At 40.7% G+C, this 25,866-nt stretch overlaps 1 protein-coding gene across 2 annotated transcripts in view; it reads left to right on the top strand.

The window, feature by feature from the left end:
- The window catches only part of Cntnap5 (contactin associated protein family member 5), a 902,127-nt gene that overhangs the window by 761,786 nt on the left and 114,475 nt on the right, over positions 1-25,866 (top strand). For both annotated transcript variants that reach the window (XM_036201821.1, XM_036201822.1), the window contains exons 18-19: positions 6,351-6,590; positions 16,753-16,977. In XM_036201821.1, the coding sequence (XP_036057714.1) occupies positions 6,351-6,590; positions 16,753-16,977 (465 nt within the window). The remainder of the gene's footprint in view (positions 1-6,350; positions 6,591-16,752; positions 16,978-25,866) is intronic.

The raw sequence follows: 25,866 nt of genomic DNA, 5'->3' as shown, positions 1-25,866 counted from the left end.
AAGATACAACGAGATGAAGCATTAAAAACAGATTGCAGATTGCAGATTGAGACTGAGACTATAAAGAAAGGCTGAAAACTAAGAATAAAGCCATCTTCCCACTCTTCTAACTGTATAGTAAACTATTATGTGAATTTCCCTTTGGAGATGTGAACAACTATGTATCCACTCTAGAAGAGCAAAAATTACAAAACCAAGAAGCAATTCCCTTAAAGTCTAACTTACTGAGACAGTGAATTTACTGATTTCTTTCATGATTATAAATGAGGCTTGCTCACAGGAACATGGATGGCTCAGGTAGTTGCTTCACTGACAGTTCTCTGTGGCCTGGAAGATGACTCATAAAAGCTGCATCCCTCAAGGTTCCTGAACCACTTACAGAAATTCTTGGTGGTGGTGGTGGGGCTCTTAAAGCACATCCTGTTCCAACAACTGTTATTACTGGGTTGGAGATTTAGCTCAATGGTAGAGCGCTTGCCTAGCAAGCACAAGGCCCTGGGTTCGATCCCCAGCTTAAAAACAAAACAAAACAAAAAACTATTATTACTTATATTACTGTGGTGGAATATTACTTAAAGATGTGTTACATTCACTTATGTTGGCAATATTTGCTTAATGATGCAAAGATGTGTTGCATTCTCTTATGTTGCATTTGTTTAACTCTGTAAACCTGTGTTACTTTGCCTGCCTAAAACACCTGATTGGTCTAATAAAGAGCTGAATAGCCAATAGCGAGGCAGGAGAGAGAGAGAGAGGCAGGGCTTACAGGCAGAGAGAATAAGTAAGAGGAGAAATATAGGCTCAAGAGAAGAAGGGAAGGAATGAGAAAGAAGAAGATGCTAGGGACCAGCCACCCAGCCACACATTCAGCCCCAGAGTAAGAAGGAAAGAAAGATACACGGAATAAAGAAAGATAAAAAGCTCAGAGGCAAAATGTAGTTAAAAAGAAACGAGATAATTTAAACTAGAAAAACTGGCTAGAAATAAGCCAAGCTAAGGCTGGGCATTCATATTTAAGAACAAGTCTCCATGTATTTATTTGAGAGTTGTGTGTGGGCCCCCAAAGAGTAAAAACAAAGCCTTTTGGAGGGGCTTGTGAATAGCGAAAATTTTGTTTACTTCACAAGTCTTAAAGAGCCTCTCTGGAAAGGAATGTTATAATTTGAAAAAATAGCTGCCCAACAACTGTACATAAATCAAGATGCAAAAATGTGAAGTGGAGGCCAGGCTGTGGTGGCACATGCCTGTAATCCCAGAACTCGGGAGGCAGAGGCAGATGAATCTCTGTGAGTTCGAGGCCAGCCTGGTCTACAGAGCTAGTCCAGGACATGTTCCAAAGCTACAGAGAAACCCTGTCTCAAAAAACCACAACACACACACACACACACACACACACAAAAAAAAAAAAAAAAAAAAAAAAAAAAACCCACCACCAACAAAAAACAAAAAAATGAAGTGGAAAATACATCAGAATGATAGCTGAAATATGTATGTACAAAGACAGCCAAGTAACTCTGGTTTTAGACCCTGCTAAATCTGAGTGGGGTCCTGGAAAGAAGCCAGCAAGAAAGCAGGAACATCTCCATCTGACTTCTCAATGGAAGACATTCTTGAATTTTGCTAGGAATTCTTTCTTTTTAAATACTGACAACTTTGGAATGAAAAAATATAGCTCAGCAGATACAAACTCTTGCTAAGGCTGACACCCTGAGTTTAATCTTCAGGAACCATGTGGTAGAAGGAGAGAGTGGACTCTTACAACATGTCCTCTAACAATGTGTGTACATGTCTCTGTGTGCATGTACATATATGTGTGTACATGTATGTAGATGTAACTTTCTTGTTAAATAATTGCACCAGAATTTTGGCATCCATCTTGGCCTCTTCAGGAGGTAAATGTTCAACTGTTAGGAATTGGAACATTATCTCAAGTGAAACAGAGTGCAAGATGGCTTGAATGTATCGGCCCAGAAAGACAGAGAGACAAATTAAAACCATATGTGGCTAACATACCTATGAACCTGTGGGGCCAGAGCAGCAGTGAAGGGTAAGGTTTTCAGCTTTCAGCTATTGCTCTGACCTCTTGGCATTTAACTCTGCAATTGGCTCTGTGTTTCTTATTTAACAAGATGGTTACATCTACACATGTATTTGTGTTTTCTCTGTGTGCATGTTTGTGTTGTCTCTTGTGCATGTACATGTATGTGTGCATGTGTACTTGTGTTGTCTCTGTGTATTCATGCACATGTATGTGTTGATGTGTGTTTGTGTGTGGTCTATGTGTATGTTTATGTGTATGTGTTTCTATATGTGAATATGTCCATGGATGTGCACATGTATGTGTGTGTGTGTGTGTGTGTGTGTGTGTGTGTGTGTATTTTGTGTTGGTATGTATCTTCTTAAAATTATCCAACATTTGGTCTAGTCTGTACATTCCTTATAATAAAAAGCATCTGCTCTTTAGATTTTTCTCTTTTATAAAAACAAAACACAGCCTATAAAAGCACAACTTCAGTTCACTGTGGATGGTAGCTGCACAATGCCTTATGTCATGGTGCTCTCTCGGCATCTAGAAGGGCATGAGCTTCTAGTCTGGAGAAATTGTACTTAATTTATATGTCTCTACATTGAGAAGTGCATTTTTTTTCCAGAGAAATTACCCCAGCTACCCTTTCTTCATTTATAAACTTGTTGTCTAAGCCACACAGGCAAGAAAATGTGCAATAGATCTTGCATTAGCCACCTCTGCTAGGAGAAAAATGACACCAAGAAGATATATGAAGAGTTATTCAAATCCATGAAGGGGGTGACGACAGAGCAGGAGAAACGGAACTCAGTGTGAGGCTCCATAAATCCTCCCCTCTTTATTGCATATAATCCCCAGAAAAGAAATAATGAGCCTGCCTTTGTGATCTGCTTGTGTGTGCCATTGATTTATCTCGTGGTTAAAGGATACTTACTCTCTGAAATTGAAACAGACAAGACAGTGCAATTGTGGGTTGGCCTCTTGGCCTGCATTCTTATCAAAATCGGAAGCAAACATAGTTTTTTCATTATTTGAGAGTGAGAGACTAGCCTTGTGTCTCAGGAATGTTCTTTTTTATTCTTTGGACTCAAGCAGTGATTCATGAGTGTTTATTCGTCTGGTAACCTGGTATCTTAGTTACTTTCCTGTTGCTGTGGTAAGACACTATGGCCAAGAAAATGCTTAGATTGCACTCATGGTTACAGAGGATAGACTCTGTGACAATCATGATGTGGAGCATGGCAACAGCCAGGCAGTCACGGCACTGGGGCGATAGCCTAAAGCTTGCATCTTGATATATAAGTATGAGGCAGAGAGAGATAAGTGGGGATAGCATAGGCTTTTGAAACCTCAAAGCCAGTTCCAAGTGACTTTCTCCAACCAGGTCACGACTCCAAATCCTTCTCAAACAGTTCCACCAACTGGGGAGCAAGTATGCAAACATGATGTTGATGAGAATGTTCTCATTCAAATCACCATACTTGGGATGGATTAAGGAAGGTATATTTCTAAGCATCTACACTGTGGTTTTCCAGAGATCTGCCTGTCTCCACCTCATATCTCACATCACTGTGATTACAGGCATACATCGTATCACTTAGTCTTTTTATAGATTATTTTTTTCTTTATTAAGAAAATTTTTATTCATTTTATGTACCAACTGCAGATCTCGCTCTCATTCCTCCTCCTGCTCCCACCCCCAGCCTTCACCCTCAACCCATTTCCCATCCCCTCCTCTGAAAAGATAAGGCCTCCCACAGGGAGTTAGCAAAGCCGAGTACATTCAGGTAAGGTAGGTCCCAGCCTCTTCCCACTGCATCAAGGCTGTGCAAGGTGCCCCATAGGTAATGAGCTCCAGAAAGCCAGTTCATGCACCAGGGATAGATCCTGATTTCGCTGCCAGGGCCCTTCAAACCAAGCAAGCTACACAACTGTCTCATGTATGCAGAGGACCTAGTCCAGTCCCATGCAGTCTCCCTAGGTTCTGAGGTTCAGATTCAGGTCTCCATGTCTGTGAAGTAAGCACTGTAGTCACTGATCCACCCCCAGCCTCAATTTATAATTTTATTTTCTTTGTTTACACTTACATTTCTTATCCAAAATGGCAAATTTCCAACACCCATCCTATGTTCTTTGATAAGTATGAATGCAGATCTAGTTACTTTCTAAACCACATTTAATAGAGTTGTAGCATAAGATGATCAAGGGAAATGAGTCTCATTAAAGATAGCCTATAAATACAGGAAATAATTGATGTGTAGTATCCACCATCAGTATTTTCTCCTGCTCCTCTTCCTTTCTTCTTTTTCTTCTCCTCCCATTCTTTCTATTTTTCATTAGTACATTAGACAGACCTCAAGGACTTTTATGAACTCTCCACTCATCTATGATATAACCTTGAGCTCGAAGATCAGACACAAAATGCCTGTTTTCCAAAGCCAGAATGGGCCTCTGCCTCTTTTAGGATCTCCTAGAATTCTCAGCAGAGCACACATACAGACTAATGGGATTTAACTGTGCTTTTCCAACTTCTTGTCTCTTAGCACACATTTCTCTTATATCTGGGAAGAGGGGATTTTCTCTGTGAACAAAACAACGAGAAAGTTTCAATCTGCTCATTGCTTGATGGAGGGTATTGAACCCTCTCCTGACAGCCTCCAGATGTATCTCTGCTGAGAGTTGGATTACAGTCCAAGTCTCAATTTGAGTGGAGAAATCTTATCTGCTAAACAGCATTTTATAGATAACTCTAAGATCAAAAAGTAGATAATACATAATCACCTACTGAGTCTAGGCAGTAGGTGACAACTCAAGAGAAGGGCCCAGAGGACAGCAGTACCTGAACATATACTATACTCCATGATCCTCAGTAAGCTTTACTATAAAAACAGGGAATGATAGATGGAATAGCTGAAAATCCAACAATTCAGTGGTCAATATGGCTAACTGTGAGTGACATGGAGGTGAACCTCAACACTGATCTTTCCCTCTCCCAGTGCACAGTCCTACACTGCATAAGCATAAAGGAATATATTGCAGATTCATCTCTTTAGTGCATCTTTCAGTTCTCTTTGAAACTTGCCAGGAAAGACAATCTGACTCTATCCCTTTTCTTTTCTAATGAAGACACTATAGGCTGTATAAAAAATCCATATTATATTTACATGCAGACATCATGGTCATATAAACTTTCATTCCTATGCATCTAAGAACAGCTATGTCTCTCTTAGTTTTATTTTTCCTTTTTAAAAATTTATTATATTTGTGTTTTAATTTTACACATCTGCCATGGGTTCCCCTGTCCTCCCCTCCTCCTGCCCCAACCCCCACCTTCCCCCCATCCTTTCCCCTCCATTCCCATCTCCTCCAGGGCCAAGACTCCCCCTGGGGATTCATTTAAACCTGGTAGATTCAGTACAGGCAGGTCCACTCCCCTCCTTCCAGGCTTGGGCTTACACAGGGACACTTTGTCTCTCTTAGTTTTGCTCTCTCTCTGGGCATGTTTTTCTTTGAAACAGGGTCTCATATTTCCTAAGCTGGCCTCAAACATGCTATGTAGTCAGAGATGGCCTGGAACTTCTGATCCTCCAGCCTTCACATCCTGCATGTTGAGATTTTTGATGTGCACAGCCTTGATTACTTAATTCAGTGGTACTGGCAATTGAACTTAGGGCTTCATGCATACCAGCAAGCACTCTACCAACTGAATTAAACCCACAGCCCTGACTTCATCTCTCTTTAAATTCCTTTCCCTTACTGGGATCTTAAAGAAAAGTTCTGCAGGGCTGACAATACCACCTCAGTTAAGTGTTAGCACAAAGATGTTACTCTTATGTAATGCAGTGTTACAGGTCGATAGAAGGAAGCTGAGGTGAAATTACCCTGCAGACAGCTTCCTTCAGAGAGCAATAGCATGAAGACCACAAAAGCCTGACAGGCTCCAAAATCAGTGTAAGGAGCTCTTAGACCCAAAGAACAAAAGGAAGGCATTTTGATTCTACAGATTTTCAAGAAGATGGGGATAAGTTCCACACCACATGCCCCAATTTACATGCTAGACATCATCATTAGCATCCAGCCCTCAAGGCCCTTTGGCGTCATGGCAGTAGGGAAGAGGCAGGCCTTGTCTGTAGCTACAAAGGGAAGAGGAAGAGCTTCGTGGTCAGAGCAGGCTCTCCCATCGTGTCCAGGGAGAGATCCTGCAGCAGGAAGTGGCCTGATTTCTGGGGGAGGGGACAGTCAGAGGTTCTGTGATCTATTGGTTATATCTATGAAATATAGCAATGTCACAGCTCATGTTTTCCTTCTTGTTTTCCCCACCTAGGAGGCACATCATCAAGACAGAAAGGATTTCTTGGATGTATCCGCTCTTTACATTTGAATGGGCAGAAAGTGGACCTGGAAGAGAGGGCAAAGGTCACGTCTGGAGTCAGACCTGGCTGCCCAGGTCACTGCAGCAGCTATGGAAGCAACTGCCACAATGGGGGCAAGTGTGTGGAAAAGCACAGTGGCTACTCCTGTGACTGCACCAACACCCCATATGAAGGGCCTTTCTGCCAGAAAGGTAAGCTGGGCGTGCATGCCACTACTGTGTCCAGTCTGCAGCTTCCACACACCACCTCCGGCAATCCCATGCCTGAGGCAGTACACCATTACCATTGTTCCTGTATGTGATGCTCTAATGTCCACATGGCATGATCAAACCAATGGCACCAATGCCTTTAGGCAAACTACACCGTTGCTTCTATGTGTGACAATGGTTCAACCAACATTCTCCATGCCCTCAAGCAATGCCCCAGATTTGTATTCTCAAGGTTTTCCTGTTTAGACTCTGCTTAGCTCATCAACATAGTCATAGCCTCTATCCTGACATTGGGCTTGCATGCTTGTTGGCAGCGCAGTTGTGCATGGTCATAGTTGAAAATGGGCACATCATCCAGATTGAAGAAAAAGCTGAAGACCAGAAATGGACCACTTATTAACATTTCTAGTTCCAGTATTTCAATTAGAAAATGTATCAAAGGACTACAGTGTTGAGTGCAAAAGAAGATGTAGAAACATTTAAGCCATCTTTAATTTTTTTGAAAGAATACATATCAATGAATGAAGAAAGTTCACTCTAAACTTTATAGTTTTGTTTTTTTTTTAACTTTTATTTACAAAATAGTAGTATGCTATAAGTCCAGGCAGTGGTGGCACACACCTTTAATCCCAGCATTTGGGAGGCAGAGGCAGGCAGATCTTTGTGTGTTTGAGGCCAGCCTGGTCTACCAAGTGACAGCCAGGAAAGGCACAAAGCTACACAGAGAAACCCTGTCTCAAAAACAAAACAAAACAAAACAAAACAAAACAAAACAAAACAAAACAAATAGTAGTATGCTATGGATCTAATTTAAACAATGTTCAAATAATAGTATTTAATATTTTTTTGAGACAGGGTCTCTCTCTCTGGTCTAGACTTTCCAATGGACTAGGCTGACTGGCCAGAAATCTATAGGGATCTAACAGAGTCTGCCTCCCAGCATTGAGATTGCAGCCACCACTATGCTACTTATTTTTTAACCTTGTTTTTGAGGATTAAACTGTAAACACTTGAACAACAAAGTCTTTAAACACATCACATTTTTCAAAATCTTCTATCAAGCAATAGTTTATCTAGTCTAACTTAATCTGAAAGTTAAAGAAAAAAAGAACCCAGTGTTTTCTTTGAAGGATTCTATAAATCAGTTTCTCCTGTCCTTCATTCTGACCTTCTTTCCAACTAATTGGGATTATTTACTTGTTATTGCCAGGAAACATAGTAAACTTCTTGGGAAAACAAAATATTGGAGAACAAACTTCAGGTCTAAGAGGGTGTTAAACCATGTATCAGAGTTTAGAATCTATAAAACAGGTCCCAACTGATAGCTCCTAACTAAAGACAAAACTTTAAGTTTTTCTATTCACCTATTATTTTGTTGAGGGAACACATGTGCTAGTGCACACATGTGGAGGTTAGAGAAAACCCATGACCTCTCATTCTACCATGTGGGTCCATGGATCAATCTTAGGGCCGCAGATAAGGTGAAAAGTGCTTTTTACCCTCTGAGCCATCTTGCTAGCCTTGAAACTTGTGTAGATAGGAGCCCACAAACTCATAGAGGTTGTAGTTGCTTATACACAGCCTGTAAAGATCAGTCTAGTCAATATTCCAACATGGAATTTGGAGAGACTCAATTGGCCCTACCCCTAGCTGACAACTGACTGACAGCTGATTAGTTGAAGAAGAGTTGGATTTCTTGACTGTTACTGTGCCCATGCTCCCTCAGATGGTCTTATAAGCAAGCCAAAAAAGCCATCGTTAACTGGACTCAATGGGTGATAAATAAACAGCATGCAGTTAGGAGGGAATATGGAAGGAGTTGGAAGGAGTTGGGGGTGTGTGATAAGAATGCATTAGATATGTGTCTTAGTTTCCTTTCTAGTGTTGTGAAAGATGCCATAACCAAAAACCCCTGGGGGAAGAAAGGGTTTATTTGACTTACAGGTCACAGAGCAACATCAAGGGAAGGCAATGCAGCAACTGGAGGCAGGATTTGGAGGCAAGAAATGAAGTAAAATCAATGAAGGAATGAATGCTAGCTTACCCCTCATGGTTTGCTCAGCCTGTTTCTTTGCACAGCCCAGGTCCACTTGCCTAGGGGTTTCACTGCCCACATTGGGCTGTGCCATCCCATCCCATATTAATCATTAATCAAGAAAATACCCCCAGAGTCTTGTCCACAGGTCAATTTGATGGAGGCAATTTCTTAAGTAAAGTTCTGTCTTCCCAGATTACCCTGTGTCAAGATGACAAAAATTGACCAGAACAATGATCTCCTTGTCAACTTGACACACCAATACATTACAATTAAACCATCACCTTTCCTTCTTGTTTGCCTCTAAGATCTCATATTGATATCAATATCACAATAAAAATTCCAACTTTAAAAAATTTAAAATTATTTTTAAAAAAAAATTACATAGATTTTAAAAATTTAAACACTTTTAAAAGTTCACTTTCTTTAAATATCTGAACTCTCTAAAAGTATCTGAAGTATTTTTTTCCTCTAGTATAAAAAATAAGTAACATCCTTTCTTATTTGAAGAGGGGGGACCAGAGCACAGTCACAACCAAACCAAAGCAACTAAATGTGGACAGTGTAAAATGTTCAGTGCTTGGCACCTGGTACCCACTCATGATATGACCTCCTAAGGGTCCAGATATTCTGCTGGGATGTCTTTCTGTATGCTGTGAATGTGTTTCTCTGATTGATTGATAAATAAAAGGCTGACTGACCAGGAGCCAGGCAGGAAGTATAGTATAGGTAGGATAAGCAGAGAAGAGAATTCTGGGAAATGGAAGGCTGAGTCAAGAGATGCTGCCAGCCGCCGCTGCCATGAGAAGTAAGATGTAAAGATAACAGTAAGCCATAAGCCACATGGCAATTTATAGATTAATAGAAATGGGTTAATTTAAGATAAAAGAACTAGAAAGCTAGACGCTTGCCACAGCCATACAGTTTAAAAGTAATATAAGTCTCTGTGTGTTTAATTGGGTCTGAGATGCTACAGGCCCTAGCAGGACTGGAGATAACTCCAGAAATGCCACTTCCCTGGCACTGTAATCTCCAGAACACAGGGTCCTCTCCTACACCGAGGCCAGCTCCATTCCATAGTTGTTGCTTACCTTGGCTGTTGTCCCACAGTCCAGGCATCACTAATATGATGGGGTCTCTACCTTCACCAATGGCTTCTTGGACTCTCTTATGTAACTCTGACACTACACATGGTACCAAACTTCTCCCCATGATACTTCCAATCCTACAGTAACCAAGGCTGTATCTTCACCAATGACTTCTCATGATGCCATGTTTCAACTTTTATGACACCTTCAGTACTGCAATTTCACACCAAACCAGTACCATTTGGAAGATTCTTAGATATTACCAAGTTTGGTGCCAGCTTGTGATGTAGCTTTGGCTCCTCTGGCCTACAGCTTTGTGTGCTAACCCTGAGTAAACACTTTCCAGAAGATTCTGCCTCAGTGATTCTGGTCTCTTATTAATCACAGCTGATTTCTCAGCTCCAACTGACCAGCCTCTGTTTTCTCAGTGCAGCACAAGTTTCACCTTCAGGTATTCTATAAACAAAACATCACACCAACAATCCTGATAGTCTATTCTTCCCTCTGAAATGTAACAAACTAGGCCTCCATCATCTGCTTTACTCTCAACATTGTTCCAAATTCATACATCACAGCCCAGTAGACTCTGAGCCCACAGTACATTTTCCCGGCCAAAGTACCAAATACATTCCACAATCTACAACCCACCCCCAAACAGCATGTTCATGTCTATCCCAGCAACATCCATGAACCTGCTCCCAACATCTGTTTCAGTTTACTCTCCTTTGCTAGGATAAGTGCTATGACCAAAATAGCTTGGGAAGGAGAGAGTGTATTTGGTTTATAGGGCAGTGAACCAAGGCACGGACCTGGAGAAAGGAAGTGAAGCAGACCAAGAGGAATATTGTGTACTGGCTTGCTCCCGGTAGCTTTCTCAGCCAGCTTCCTTGGATAATCCAGGACCACTTGCCCAGGGGCAGTGCTATTCAGAGTAGGCTGGGACCTCCTAGACCAATCAAGATAATGTCCTTACAGACTTGCCTATGAGCCAGTCTGATAGAGGAACTTTCCCAATTGAAGTTCCCTCTTGCTGGTTTACTCTGAGCTGTGTCTAGGTAACAAAAAAATAATAAAGACAGCAGATATAACATTCTTTTTTGTTGTTTGTTTTTTGAGACCGGGTTTCTCTGTAGCTTTGGAGCCTGTCCTGGACTAGCTCTGTAGACCAGGCTGGCCTCGAACTCACAGAGATCCACCTGCCTCTGCCTCCCGAGTGTTGGGATTACAGACATGTGCCACCACCACCCGGAATAAGCAAATGCATTTTACATTAATTTGAAGACAAAGGTGTTCTCAGTTTTCGCATGGGGAAAACTCTGCTAACAGCTCTGTAAAGTTGGAGTGCATCCTTGAGTGGTCCTAATATTACAAGAAGCACATGCAGATGCAGGGGACCAGACATGATGCCAAAGTATAACAAAAGTGTCCTGTAGTATCTATGTTAAAATCTCCTGATGGGGAAAGGAAACCTTGATCGGAGGCTCTACCTGCATCTCTCATCCAAACATCCTCTGAAACAACCTCCTCTTTAGCCTCATTGCTAGAGGTTCCTTTTCTGCAACACTTGTGTTTACTCGCCTGTGTTGATAGCACCACAGCTGTTGTCCACACCCATTAAAATACCTCTTTCTCATTTTGATGTATCAGTTAAATAAACAACTGTGTCCTTTTTAACCTTTTCAGGGTCCTACCTACGCTACTGTTTCTAATTTCTACCTCTTTATTTAAATCAAATGATCCCCTGCATAAGCAATAGATGTAAGATGCCCTTCCTAACCAAATATTTGTCTTTATAATTGCCTCTGGGAAATGTGGCTTGGAACTGAAAAGGGGAGCCATGTACCAAGAGAGAACCCTGAACAAGGAATGCTCCTTGCTGGGGTGCTGTTCCCTGCTTTTTATTGCAGCAGCATGTATGCCAGAGATGAGGTTTTTAAACGTGTGGAATATCAAGGATGGAACTAAGGACATGTGCTCATTTACCTGCCCTGGGTGCAGTTACCCATTTCCTGTTCCTTATGGTGCATTAACAAGGAAGAAACATTCATTTGGGCTTATAATATCAGGCATTTCATCCCATAGTTCCTTGGCTCTATTGCTTTTGCATCCATGCTGACATGGACATCATAGGTGAGTGTGGCAGAAAAACTCTATTTCTTACAGCTTCTGTGAAGCAGAAATGAGAGAGGGGGCATGTGGGGATTGCAGGACCACCTTTCAAAGTCATGCTACCATTAGTCCAGCTGCTTTCCACCAGGCTTACCTTCTTGGGTTGTTTGTGTAGATTTGTTTTTATTTTTATTTTTTTGTGGATGATTATGTACGTTTATGCCATGGGTAAGAGAGCCCAAGGATGACAGAAGACAGTATCAGATTCTGTGCCTGACATGGGTGCCAAGAACCAAACTCAGATCCTGTGGACAAGGAAGAAAACTTAGCCTCTGAACCATCTCTGCAGCCCAGGTGATGTGAAAGTCAATCACTCTCAGAGCTGGGGACCTTTGATTTATTTGGTCTGCTGCTTTGCTTTAGGGCTTTTTCTTATTTGTGATTCTGATTTTATTCTGAATAAAAATATGATGGAAATATCCCTCCAGGAATGTGGCTTTTTGCTTTTTTGTGCATTTTTAAAGATTTATTTATTGTTAGTCTTTCAGTTAGATACAATTCAAATGTAAAGAAATCACCCTGGTAATGTGTATCTGTCCTACTTCCTGTTCTTCCTCACATACCCTTCCCTAGCTAGGTTCAGATTCTTTTCTTCATTAGCCACCTCAAAGTCTCACCAACTCTAGCAACCTTCTGCCTCCCAAGAAGCCACACCTCTCTCTGTCTCTGTGGATTTGTGGAGGTAGAATTCTTTTATAAAGGAATCCTAATACATATTGCTTCTTTGTTTCACCTTTCTCAGATTAAATAATGTTGTCACTTCACCCATGTCAAGGCAATTTTTTCTTTCTATCGTCGAAGTGTTTTATGGCTACTCCTCTCCCTGCTTGCCTGTTGGTCAGACAGTGGGCACTGGACTGTCTCCATTTTCTGATGCTTCTGAACAATACTATCCCTGAAACTCATGTGCATGTTTAGGAATGTCACAGGATTTATTTTTTGATTTGGTATCATTTTATGACATTTATTTATTTGAGCAAAGGAAGCTGACAGAGCACACATGTGCCATGTGGTCCTGTAGAAGGCAAACAGCAACTTTCACAACTCAGTTTCTCTTCTTCTGCCTGTAAGTGATGGCACAGGGAAGAAACCATAGAAATGGCTGCTCCACGGGGAGTAAACTTTTGTTGACTGTAAATATGAGAGAACAGACAGCAGCATCAGGAAGAGTCCAAACGGAAAGAAAAAAGAGCAAATAGGACTGGCCAGGGCAGGGCTATCTCCCCTGCAGACTTGAGGGGTGCCAGAGAGAAGTGAGAGAGAATGGCAGAGAGGCTAGCAAGAGAGCAGAGAAGCAGGGTGGTGGTCGAAGTGTGGGGCTTGCCAGTTTGGGAACCTGGAGTAGCCTGGGAAGGAGCATAATGGAGGAGGTAAGATGGGCCAGTGGGCCAGGATCCTAGTGTAGGATTTGAAGTGCACAACAGCTACATGTGTTAGGTACCATGAAAGACTGAAAGTTAGCTTTGGCCTTTGGTAGGCAACCACAGGTATATGCCAAGGGAACTGGCCCTTTTCAGTGGGCAGAGAACAGTTTCACAGGTTCCTGAGGAATGCTACCTGTGAGTTTTGATCTTTTCACTAGAAATCCTCCTAGAGTCCAGCTTGAGCTGAGCCTAGACTTTCATTTTGGGACAAGTCACTGGGACTGCCCTTTCTGGGAATACTTGGCGGGGAGGGGTTCCCCCTTGGACCTAATATCACTGTGTAGCACTGGGTCTAAAACTCAGGTCACTAAGATTGGTGAGTGACAAGTTCACTTACCTGCCGAGCCAGCTTGCTGGTTCCATGTTCATCTCTTGAGGAACTGTTAAATTGTTTTTCAAAGTGGGATGCAGACTTTCCATCTTAACAGAAGTGTACAAAAGCTCTAATTTTTCTGCACTCATACAACCGGCTACTGTGTGCCTATCTTACAGCAGACACCCGACTGTATGGGAATGGTGCGATACTGTGGCTCTGACTTGCTCATACCTAATGAGTAGTCATGCTAAACAGTCTTTCAAATCATTACCATTCATTCTGTTTTGAATAACTGCATATTCCAATCTGTTGAAGATTTTTATTCTCATTGCCATTCATTCACAACTTCTTCCTCTTTTCTGAATATATATATATATATATATATATCCCTTGTAAAAATGTAATTTGCAAATTTATCCTCCATCTTATGGATTTTCTTTTCGGAGTTTTCATTATATGTTTTGAAACAGAAAGCTACTACATTCTGATGGAACCTAATTCATCTTTTCTTTCTTTTATTGCTTCTACTTTTACTGTCATACATGAGAAATCATTGGTGGGTTCAAAGGTGTAAAAGTTTGTGCCTATGGTTTCTTCTTAGTAGTCTATAAGTTTAGCTCTTCTATTGAGGATTTTGTTACATTTTGAGTTAATTTTTATATTTGTTATAAGATTTTGCTTTATATGATCCCATTATTTATTTTGCCAAATTTAAATTACATTTATTTATTTATTATCTATCTATCTATCTATCTATCATCTATCATCATCTATCTGTTTATCTATTTTATTATCTCTTTCTCTCTCTCGTGTGTGTGTGTGTGTGTGTGTGTGTGTGTGTGTGTGTGTGTGTGTGTTTATCAGCATGCCAGGGCACATGTGTGGTTAGAGCACAACTTACAGGAGTAGCTTCCTTCACTCTACAGTATGTTCACAGGGACTGAATTCAGATCATCAGGCTTGGCTGCAAGCATCTTTATTCTCTGAGCCACCTTGGCAGTCCTGACATGATCCTTTTGCCTGATAATATCCATATGCCTAGGTGTCATTTATCAATATGTACTTCTTTGCCTTCAGCTTTCTTCTATTATTGACTGAATAGCCAATTCTATCACTTAAATATTTTTGTTGCTAAAAACGCTAGATAATAAATTTGGAAATTGATGTATAAATCTAGAAAATTAAACCTAACTGAACCACATATACAATCATTTCAAAACAAACAAACAAACAATAAATGTTACTTGCATTTAATATAGTGGAGATGTGGAGATCATAATGTGTATTTTATTTATGCCATGGGCTTCCTTTATTTCATCCAATAAGCATTCCTATATATGTTATAAATGTTTGTAAGCCTAAGTTTTAACTGTTGCAATAGTTCCCATTATAAATACTGTCTTCTCTTACTTAATTCATCTGTCACCAGAGCTCTGCAGAAATAGTCTTGGTTTGTGTTCTTACTCATTTATCATTGTCCATGGTTGACAGTAGTTATATACTTATTCTCCAACTTCCTCGATTTTCACTTTCTAATGAGTGGGAAATGCAGACATTTTTTGGGAGGGATCATGTTTAGCACTCAATGAATACTTCACACAGCCTGCAAATTCTCCCTACATGCTGGTTCTTACTATATTTTCTAATGTTATCCTATCTCAAGTTAAAATAACAATAAAAGTTAAAATTCACTGAATATGCTTTGGATTTTCTTCATAAGTAATCTATGAGAAAACTAAACCCCCATTCCAGCTCCTTTATCTCCTGCCACAAAACAGAAGGAAATGGATGAGCAGCAGAACCTACACATACCGTGGAACTAGGCTTTATACTGAAACAATGCCTAAACATTAGAAATAAGGAAAAGTAGGTCTAGGAGAAGAACAAGGACATCAATTTTGTGTGACATGTTTAATCATAAAAGTCTTTCCATTTTTTAATTTAATGTCCTAAAGAGAAGAAAAATTATAGTGTACATGTCCATATCTGTTTTTCATACACTGCGAATCACATACACATTTGACTGTATATACAATCATCAAACAAGGGCTTTAATTTTGTTAACTAGAAAAGAGTAGCTCAAAATGCAGGTTGTAAGTCCCTATGGAAAAGAATCAAGCAGATCATGAGCCAACATCTTCATGGCCATAAATGTATGCTTCCTATTTTAAACAAAAGAAACACTGATATAACTTGCTTGATGAAAGACAAATATTCTTTTTGAACCTTTCATTTTTGAACCAGTCTGCCAGAGAATATGCATAAACATGTAGCATTAATTAGGTGGTACTATTACAGACTGTTAACAGAGTTTTCACAAGCAGAAAATGGCAAGAGCATTAAAAAGCAAAGCTAAGTTTGATTATGTTCTCAGTGCCCCACACTTTGCCAGGGAATATCGAGGGAGGATTAGGAACACTGCACCCTTCATTTGGGAAAAAGAGCACCATCATACCCACATGAACTCAAGTTTACCATACAGTTTGACAGTCAGATGTGTACTCACAGATCTAAGAAGTCCATCTCCCCAGCTCCAGGTGATACTTTCTTACAACACAGAGGTTCCATAAGTCCAAACCCTGCTGGGCAATGTTCCTCAGTGATTTACTCACTGAATAACATAGTGATAGGGAGAAAAGGTTAGTGTTGTAATTAAGATCCCCAGCCACATTTCTAATTGCAAACAATGGATACACAGGGTTGCAGAAATGGCTCTGTTACAAAGTGCTCACCCCACAAGGATGAGAGTCTGAGTGTGGATCCCTAGCACTCACATAGAACACAAGATGTCCTTAGAGGTGGTGATATAAGAGTTCTGAGCTCACTGGTCAGCCAGTCTAGCCAGTACACAAGCTCTAGGTCCATTGTCTCAAAAAAGTGATAGAGGAGGGCATACCATCCTTGGTCTCAAACACGAATCCTCATGCACATATATGAACATACACATAAGAGTAGATTTGAGCCTCTTCAAAATTCTTAAGCACATTGTCTATTTTTTTTTAACAGCCCTCACACTGTGCTGAGTGCAAGGAAACAATGGGCAGGCATTATAACTACTTCAAGTAGTTGACTGAGTGTTTGAAAATGTGCTCTCTTGTCTTCTTTTTTGCAGAGATTTCAGCTCTTTTTGATTCTGGCAGCTCAGTTACGTACATGTTTCAAGAACCATACCCGGTGACCAAGAACACAAGCCCCTCGTCTTCAGCTATCTACACAGATACAGCCCCATCCAAGGAAACTATCACACTGAGCTTTGTGACAGCACAGGCCCCCAGCCTCTTGCTCTTCCTCAATTCCTCTTCTCAGGATTTTCTGGCTATCCTGCTCTGCAAGAATGGTGAGTGTTGGTGTCATGAAGGCACAAGGCTAGCCGTGGCTGAAGGGACAGCTCATGCTCTGCAGTATCCTGCAGATTCTAGCAGCTAAGCAGCTTCAGCCAAATCCTTCATTCCAGTTTACCTTTATGAGTCATAATCAGTATCCTGGGACTGTGTCTATTTACCATCAAAGTCTCATACTCATCCACTTTAATTTGTCTTGATTGTGTTGTGCTGATTCTTTACTATTTGTTTTATGTTGGAATCCAGTAAGTATAAAAGATCATGATGTGGTCTGAAATTCAGAAGGGCACTTTCCATATGTATCCTGTCATCTTTGCTGCCCTGCCCTTCACTGGGGCCTGGTAGAGCATAAATATTTGCTGTGTTTATAGATGGGCATGGTCTGGGTCTTCCAGGGAAATATGATATGGGAGCCATACCCTGTGGCATAGAACCTCACTTCTCACTTCAGACAATCTGATTTTCTCTTAGAGATACCAACTCTTTGTACATAATATGTGACTATTGATCTACAATATTTTTCACTCTGATATGACAAGAGCTGGAGTATTTTTCTTAGCCAAAATTACTACTGATTGATAAATGGAATTTTGTTATTTCTTTCCTTTCTTGCAATAATTAAATTAATTATAAAACTCATACATTATTATAGGACATTGTACCCTCCCTTCACATACATAGATGAACTCAAGTGTCGTTTGAAGGCTGCAGCTCTTTGTTATCTCTGCTTCTTTGCTGTTGACATCCCAATAAAATAGAATTTGCAAAGGAGACTTTGCTTATCAGTTTTCAAGGTATCTATCTATAGTATCTAACTGTCATGCTGCTGCTCATAAACAAACAATGAAGATGTGAATCAAGCTTTAGAAGGAAGGTTGTCCTAGTGGATATGAGAAAGTTAGAGAAAGGACAGAAATTGTATCATACAAGAAATATTGATGGTAACCATATATGGAAGTAGTTGGAAATCAAGCTTTATGATGAAAAATGTTTTAATCACACTATGCAATGACAAAACCTCCTAATAAAGCCATGACCAAGTATACTATGAAATCAAAATCCTACCACAAATAACAATTGTTTGAACAAACAAATCAGTGCAACATACACATGTACCTCAATCACATGATCTCACACAACACATAAGCCTTTCGAGTGTATGAGGCTGTCTTTGGACCCCAGGCAAGGACAGAGTTCAAGCAGGTACATGTAGTGCAGACAGCTAATCCATGGAACAGCCAGGAATGTCTCCTCAAAATTGGCCCAGTACTCTCTCCCTTCTAAACTGCATCACATTCTCCTGGTATTTTTGGACCATAGCAAGATGGCTAAAGAGACAGGATTGTTCCCAAAGTACCTTTAGAGTAGGCTTTCGCGTACTTATACCAGTCACAATATATGTTAAAAATATGGCTGCCACGAATCCATGGAATAGAGAACAGGAACCACTGCACCCAATTATTATAATGAGCCCATACTGTGCTTAACTCTCCTAGTGTCTCTGGTTACCCATTGATATTAATATTCTTACTATGCCAGGTTTCTGCAGTGTTAGAAACTGAGACACAAGGACAGCAAATAACTAATTCAGAACATCACAGTGTTCATCCTGAGATTTAGGAGAGAAAAACTGTTTGCATATTTTTGAGCCAAATTTGGAGCAAGTTTTAATTAAGTACTGACTGTAAAAATGGACTCATCAGATCCACCTCAATTTCCAGCGAGAGTCATACTTTTCAGGGACTTAAAAAGGTAAAATCCATAATGCATTGCATTTCCCATAATGTCCAATCAGGGGCAAACATACATCCTGATATATTTCCTGTCTATGTATGTCCCACCTACACATGATCAAGCACATCCAGAGTAATAGCTTCAAAAAAACTTCTTTAGGGAGGTAAAAACATGTGGCTTGTTATTTCCCAAGAACTCCAATTCCCAGAATTTCTGGAACTTACCTTGCCCTTGGGCAGGTGGGGCTTAGAGATAAATTTTGGCTTTAACCACAGCAAGCAAGAGTCAGTGAGGGGATCTAACCTCCCTTTCTCAGCCCAGTGGCACAGGCAGATGATTGGTTATGTTGTGTCTTCATGTGGGAGCATCTTGCAGGAACTCTCAGGCTTGCTGCCCCGGCTCCTGAGTGCTGGGTTCATGGATGTGCACCACCATGCCTGAGTCTTCTTTCTTAATCATGAGGACTAAATGAAAAGTACTGATCTTTTAACCTGTGAAACACATGATTCATTTCAATACTACTTTTACTACTTTTTAGTGGGGAATCGTTCTTGAATTCCTCCCTGACATGTTCTCATGTCTTCCTTTAAAGACATTCTTAAAGTCTCTCTTTATTAGAAGTGCCACCTGACTGTATAGATATTCACATTTTAGAAACTCCAACTAAATTCTGGAAACAGAGATGCATGGGCCCTAGGTGTTGGTTGTGTAGGTCTCAGGAAGTGTGAAAACTCAGGTGTGCAGCATGGCTTCTTAGGCTAATTAACAGGAGAGGCTCTTGACACAGAAAGCCATTCTGTTAAAGATGTGGATCCCTCCTAGAAGATAGTCACTGGGATTTCAGGGTTGTTGTGTGCTAGAACAAAGAAATGGGCTGGAGACACAGGGGTAGTGGTGCAAATACACAGCTTATTAAGAAGGAGAAAGGCAGTCTTGAGCAGGGCAACACGCTGGTGGGCTGGGACTGGCCTCAGGGTCATATCCCTTTAGAAGTCATTTGCATCACTACCTTCTTATTCCTAGGGATTTACCTAGCACATTCTCTGTTAGGCTATGTGTATCCTTCAGGGGAGGGGTTTTCCGTGCTAACTGGCTGCTTTATATGCCAATCTTGATTCCCTCTCTCTTCCTCTTGCCCTCCCACCACACTTCTACCCCATGTCATTTTTGGGCCCTTCATGCAGTGGGTAGTCAAATTGTCCAGCAGATGGTTTATTTGGAATCTGTGGTACTTTCAGCCATCTCCTTATCCCTCAAAGACACAACTGAGCAATATTTCAACATTGTTTCCTTAATTTTCCTAGTGGTGTTATTAGTATGACTAATATGAGAGACTGTGGACAAGCAACCCAGTACTGTCTCCATACTGTATGAAAAGAGACAGAGTCTGAAGCTGCCCAAAATGTGCAAAGCCAACCTAGACAGAGTTGGAGTTATCAGATTTCTGCAGCAATCTAGTTGGAAAGACGTTGACCAACTTTAACAATAAACTTCAGAGTTTAGTGATTATACCATTGGAGAAAACATCTTCATTGGTATCAAGTTCCTTATCATTAGCGCTCTTCAGATAATGATTAAGGGATTATTTGCTGGGGAAAGTATAATAATTTGAGAAGTAGATGAGAGACAAAATAACAACCAACAAGAGTTGAATTTCTTCCTTAGATTTTGTGATTCTTTATTCCTTCATTGTATCATCTTTCATTATATCTGTCTGTGAAGGCTTCATTTGCACATTTGAAAGCTCCTTTAGGAATTAAGAAGAATTCATGTTTTCAGCATGTTCCTAATATATTCACAGCATTAAGTCATGATCTGATTAACAGTGGATCAGGAACTAGGAACATCTTGATGGAATTTAGGTACATTGCAGTGAGAATTGTGCTTCTGAGCTCAAAGCAGTGGCTCACACCTGGAAGTGGAGGCAGGAGGACTAACTTTCAAGGACTACTTCAGATTTGTAGCATGTTCAAGACCAGCCTGGGCTACATGAGGCCCTGTCTCAAAAGAAAAGAGAATCAGTTCCTCTTGGATGTTAGGGGTCCTTACAAGTAGAAGTAAGATAAGGAGAGGAAAGTTCAATTGGTGAAGAAGTTTACCTTGAAATCTTCTGCAATCAGGGTCTTCTCACAGCTATCCTGGGCAGAATCAACAGTCCTATGTTAGGAAACCCCTTACCTAGTTCTGGATTGAAGATACCTTTGGGAATCTTGAGGTGATGATGAGATGGCCAGATTAAAAGGAGTCTCATTTGTTCTCTCAGAAGGCTGCAAACTCTAACTCCAGCACTGTGGGCTAAGAAACCAGGGTGCGGAGTTAGAAGGGTGAATCTTGTAGATAGTCAACAAAGTTCTCAGCTGGCATATTGATTTTACATAGTCAGGCCAGAGGTGAGAAGATGCCTGTGAGTCAAAGGAATGCTTGTGAGCCCTGCCCTGGGAGCAGTTTATCTTGGCAGAACTGCGGTTCTTCATTGCCCTTCTTGTTAGTATTGATGTCTCCAGTTCTGAACTTACTTAGCCTAGGCTGCTACTGTCATTTCCAGTGAAAACAGAGCCTGGTGTTTAAATAAAGGAAACAACAGTCACTTTGGGATATAAACACACACCACACACACACACACACACACACACACACACACACACACATACATACACACACACACACACACACATTGGAGGATAGGGGTAGATTTTGTGGTGGGAACGTTCTCAGGCTTGGGTTTTTAAAGTCACAGAAAACTACTTAGAAACTTGGAAATTGGAGAAAAAGCTTCAAATCAAAGCAGCATGTCCAGATAGGGGAGTGATCTGAAGATATCCTTGATCTCTACATTTCATTTTATTTCTGTATGCCTGTGGTGTGTGTGTGTGTGTGTGTGTGTGTGTGTGTGTGTGTGTGTGTGTGTTGTGTATGTATGCACACACGAGGAGGCCACAAGACAACTTTTCATGTCATCCTCAGCAAAGCCTTCCATTTCTTTGAGAGATTGTCTCTCATTGGCTATGAGTTCACCAATTAGGATAGTCTGGCTGGCCTGTGAGTTCCAAGATTCTGTCTGGTTCTACCTACCAGGTGCTGAGGTTATGGTACATGCCAACACAAATGGTATCAGATCAGGTCCTTGTGCTTGCAAAGTAAGTGCTTTAAACACTTACTAAACATTAGCCCAGCCATACAACATTTTACTGAATAACAATTCACCCTACCCCATAATATCACCTTTTTTTTTTTTGGTCTTCAAAGTTGTCATGTGACAAATATTCTTGGAGACCATGCCCTGCCTTTAAGAATCTGCTTTTTAGCCAGAAATATATCAGCTTCTCATAAGCATAAGTTTTGTACAGCTTTAGTACAGTTAGACTATCTGCCAAGAAGGCTGTGGATACTAGGTACAGGGAGAGAACAAGTTGACCCATTCATTCTAGCAGAGAAAGTCACAGAACATTGCATGAAGCCAGTGACTTTTCAATCAGGAGTGATAAGTCAGTATTCTCTTGGCAAACAAAATTTTAGCAAAATCTTTTAATTGTTCTTTCCTCATTTTATCATGTTATTTTCACTGTATACTGTAAAATGTGTGTGTATGTTCACCTGTGGGAATTATTTGCTTCTGCCTTTGCTCTGAAAAATTGTACTAACACAGTAATTTAAGAAGAATTCATCATAATTTGAGGCTAGCATCCATCGTGGAAGGAAAAGAATGGCAGCAAGGAGCTGAGGGAGCAGGAAGCAGAGGGAGAGGAGTGCTGGTGCTCAGCTCTCTTCCTCCTTCCTCCAGCCCAGGACTCCAGGCCTTGTAATGGTGCTGCCTACTGTAGGGTAGGTTTTCTAACTTCAGTTTACCTAACCTGCAGAAGCCCTCAGAGCCATGGCCTGAGGCTTGTCTCTTTTGTGATTTTAGAATCTGTCAAGTTGAAGATCAACATATATCATCACACTGTCTATATTTGTACCCCTGATGCAAATATTTAAATTGTTTTTTTTTTTTTTTTGGTTCCCTGATATTTGAAATAAATAAGTGAAGTTAGAAGATGCACAAGCAAAGCTATCAATATGTGCTGAAATTCTCTCAGTACAAAATCCAAATGATGCTCATAGGTCACCTTCCTTTCGTGGTTGCTCAGCTGCCTCTGGAAATGAGTGATTTGTGTGCCTTCGCTTTAGTATTTCTTCTCTTCTATCAATTCTGCTGGAGCATATAAATTTACAAGGATCACAGTCTGAATTTCTGATTGCCCACACCTCAAAAAGGAATAATTATGACCAGAGATACCCTGTATTTTGTATGTACTAGCTAAAGTGAAATAGAAAGAAGAAAGGATCATGACATAAAGGGTCTTCAAAGGGCAAAACCTAACAGTTGCTAGACAGGGTCAATTTGACAATAGGATGTCCTTTCTATCCCCACTTCATCTCAAGGAAGCTCTTCAGAGGCCACTGTTTCCTTTTGCCACCCACCACTCTGACACCAGTATGCTTGAGTTCTTCTGGGCATAAGGAATTCTGATGCACAAAGCTGGAGAAGCATGGCCCAGAATGTTATTTTCTTGGCCTCACTTGGCCCTGACCACTTCAGTCTCTGGGATTGCTCTATCTATTGATAGTTTTCATGTTAGGCTTGATTACATCATTGCATACATGTGTAAACTTTAAATAATTTCTTACTTCACTTCCATAATCCATTACCTGATAGTGTGGCTGTGACCCATTATGACCTTTCAGAAATGACCATAAGTGCTCCTCAAGGGCAGGATATGTTCAGTACCTTACTAACCCACAGTGCTTAGTGGTGGGTCTGATCCAAGGAGTAAAGACTGTGGGTAGGATACAATATGAACACTATTTCTTGTTTTTCTTCTTTTTATTGTAGTGAATAATTTAAATTTTTGTTTACTCCTAGGTATCTAAATATTATTTAGATATAATAACCTCTAATATAAACAGAAGTTTGCCCCTACTTCCTACCATAGATTTTGAAGTACTAATTTCTCCTTCTTTGTTAGATTTGGAGTAAGAGAGTAATTATATTAAATGAGGTCATGGAGGTTGAAGCCCTGATCCTAAAGAAGACACTCGAGGAATTTACCTTTTCTTTTCCCATAGCATCTAAGGACAGAGTTGGGAAAGTCAGTGTCAATAAGCAAAGATGACAGTCCCCTCTCTAAATGGAAAGATGAAACAGCTTTATCTTCAACTTCCAACTGCTAGAAGCATAAGAAAAAAATCACATAGTAGGCCAAGGATTTCTCAGTATGTGGTATTTTATTTTAACCAATCGAATACAGACAAAATAAAATAATGTGTGTGTGTGTGTGTATTACACAGAAATTTACAAAGCAGTCATAACCTTATTGATAGTAGTAATAATATGAATTATTAGCTTAATATTGTGTTATCAGAGCATGAATACAAAGGCCAATATTTAAGACATTTGATATTAAAGGATAATTAAAAGAGGAAATGGAAAGTGCCCAGAAGCTGAGCACTTCCTGGGCAGAACACTGCTGGAGGAAGGTGAGAATAAGGGTATGGGTAGTCTGACATCAGGTGGCTGTCACTGCACAGGGAGAACAGATTTATCTATGCACAGGCATGAAGGCAAGAGCATTTAAGAATGACTTTTTTTCTAAGGCCTTGTGAAACCTCTAAAGAGAGGTAGAGTGTAGCTGGAGTTTTGCTCTCCAGCTCCCACCAAGCCCCTGCAGTCCCACAGTCCACTTATAAAATAATCACTCAGGCGCTTATATTACTTATAAACTGTATGGCCATGGCAGGCCTCTTGTTATCTACTTTTTCTATCTTAAATTAACCCATTTCTATTAATCTATAAGTTGCCATGTGGCTCATGGCTTACCAGTACCTTACATCTCACTTGTCATGGTGGCAGCTGGCAGTGTCCCTCCCCTCAGCCTTCCACTTCCCCGAATTCTCCTCTCTGTTTGTCTCACCTATACTTCCTGCCTGACTACTGGCCAATCAATGTTTTATTTACCAGCCAATCAGAGCAACACATTTGATATACAGAACATCCCACAGCAGTAGAGAGATCAGCAGAAGGGATCATCAAGGAAGAGACAGTGTATGTGAAGGACTAATAGTCTTGTGTACTGACAGATCATATACTTTAAGCCCCAGTCAGTAGATACAGTTAAACACGGTTTAAAGCCTCTATGTGTTTCAGTCATGATGGGTGTAGAGCTACTTGCCTGCCCAAACCATTATCAAAGAAAACCAAAATATGCAGAGTAGAAACTTCTTAATCAGTCCTCTAAGTTCTTGGGCAAGGAACACTAATCAAAGGCCTATATAGAAATGAAGCTAATGAAATACCAGATATAATAACTCTACAGACAGCTCTAGAGTGTGTTCTTAGTCTATGAGGGCTGCAGGCAAAATGCTGCTGGCTGGGAGACTTGAAGAGGGAAGTGGTTTACTTAAAGAGTGTGAAGACTAGGAGTGCAAAGTCAAGTGCTGGCTGACAGCTGTTGAGGGTCTTCTGTTGGGTTGACCACCTTTTCTACTTGTGCTCATGTGTTTACATCAAGAGGAGATGAAGGAGCGGGAGAAATAGTGAAGGAGCAGGTGTGGAAGAGAGAGAGAGAGAGAGAGAGAGAGAGAGAGAGAGAGAGAGAGAGAGAGAGAGTAGACAGAGAAAAGTGGAAATTTCTCCTTTTCTTTGAGGGACGCTAATTCTGTAAGATTAGGGAATGTCCTTATTACATCATTTTGTTACTGGGGAAACTGGCATCCCCTCTTTAGTTCTTCATCTCTTTAATGGAGGTAGTCAAGAATGGGCTCAAAAAGAAGGTCAAGGAAAACTTTATTACAGTCTAAAACAAAACTCTGAAGCAGGCAAACTGTAACTCTCTGCGACTGCCCAGAGGACAGAGACACAGAAGAAGACAAGAGAACCATGCTGTTTGAGCTAGGCATGGAGTTTAGCCACATAGCAAAAAGAGAAGAAAAAGTAAGGAATCCTAGAAGGTCAGGCAAAGCACAAGTCGGCTCTGGAGAAGCATCTGAAAGAAAGGACAGATGATAAGAGAATGGGACAGTTACAGTGCTCAGAGAGAAAGCCGTGCCCAGCAGAACCTTATGACGATCATGAAGCTTCACTTGGGGATTCTGGGAAAGAGCGGTACATTATC

Source organism: Onychomys torridus, chromosome 11, assembly GCF_903995425.1.
Source record: "Onychomys torridus chromosome 11, mOncTor1.1, whole genome shotgun sequence".
NCBI classification, from domain to species: domain Eukaryota; kingdom Metazoa; phylum Chordata; class Mammalia; order Rodentia; family Cricetidae; genus Onychomys; species Onychomys torridus.
Note: the sequence above shows the minus strand (reverse complement) of the source record. Positions and strands in the feature narration are given on the sequence as shown.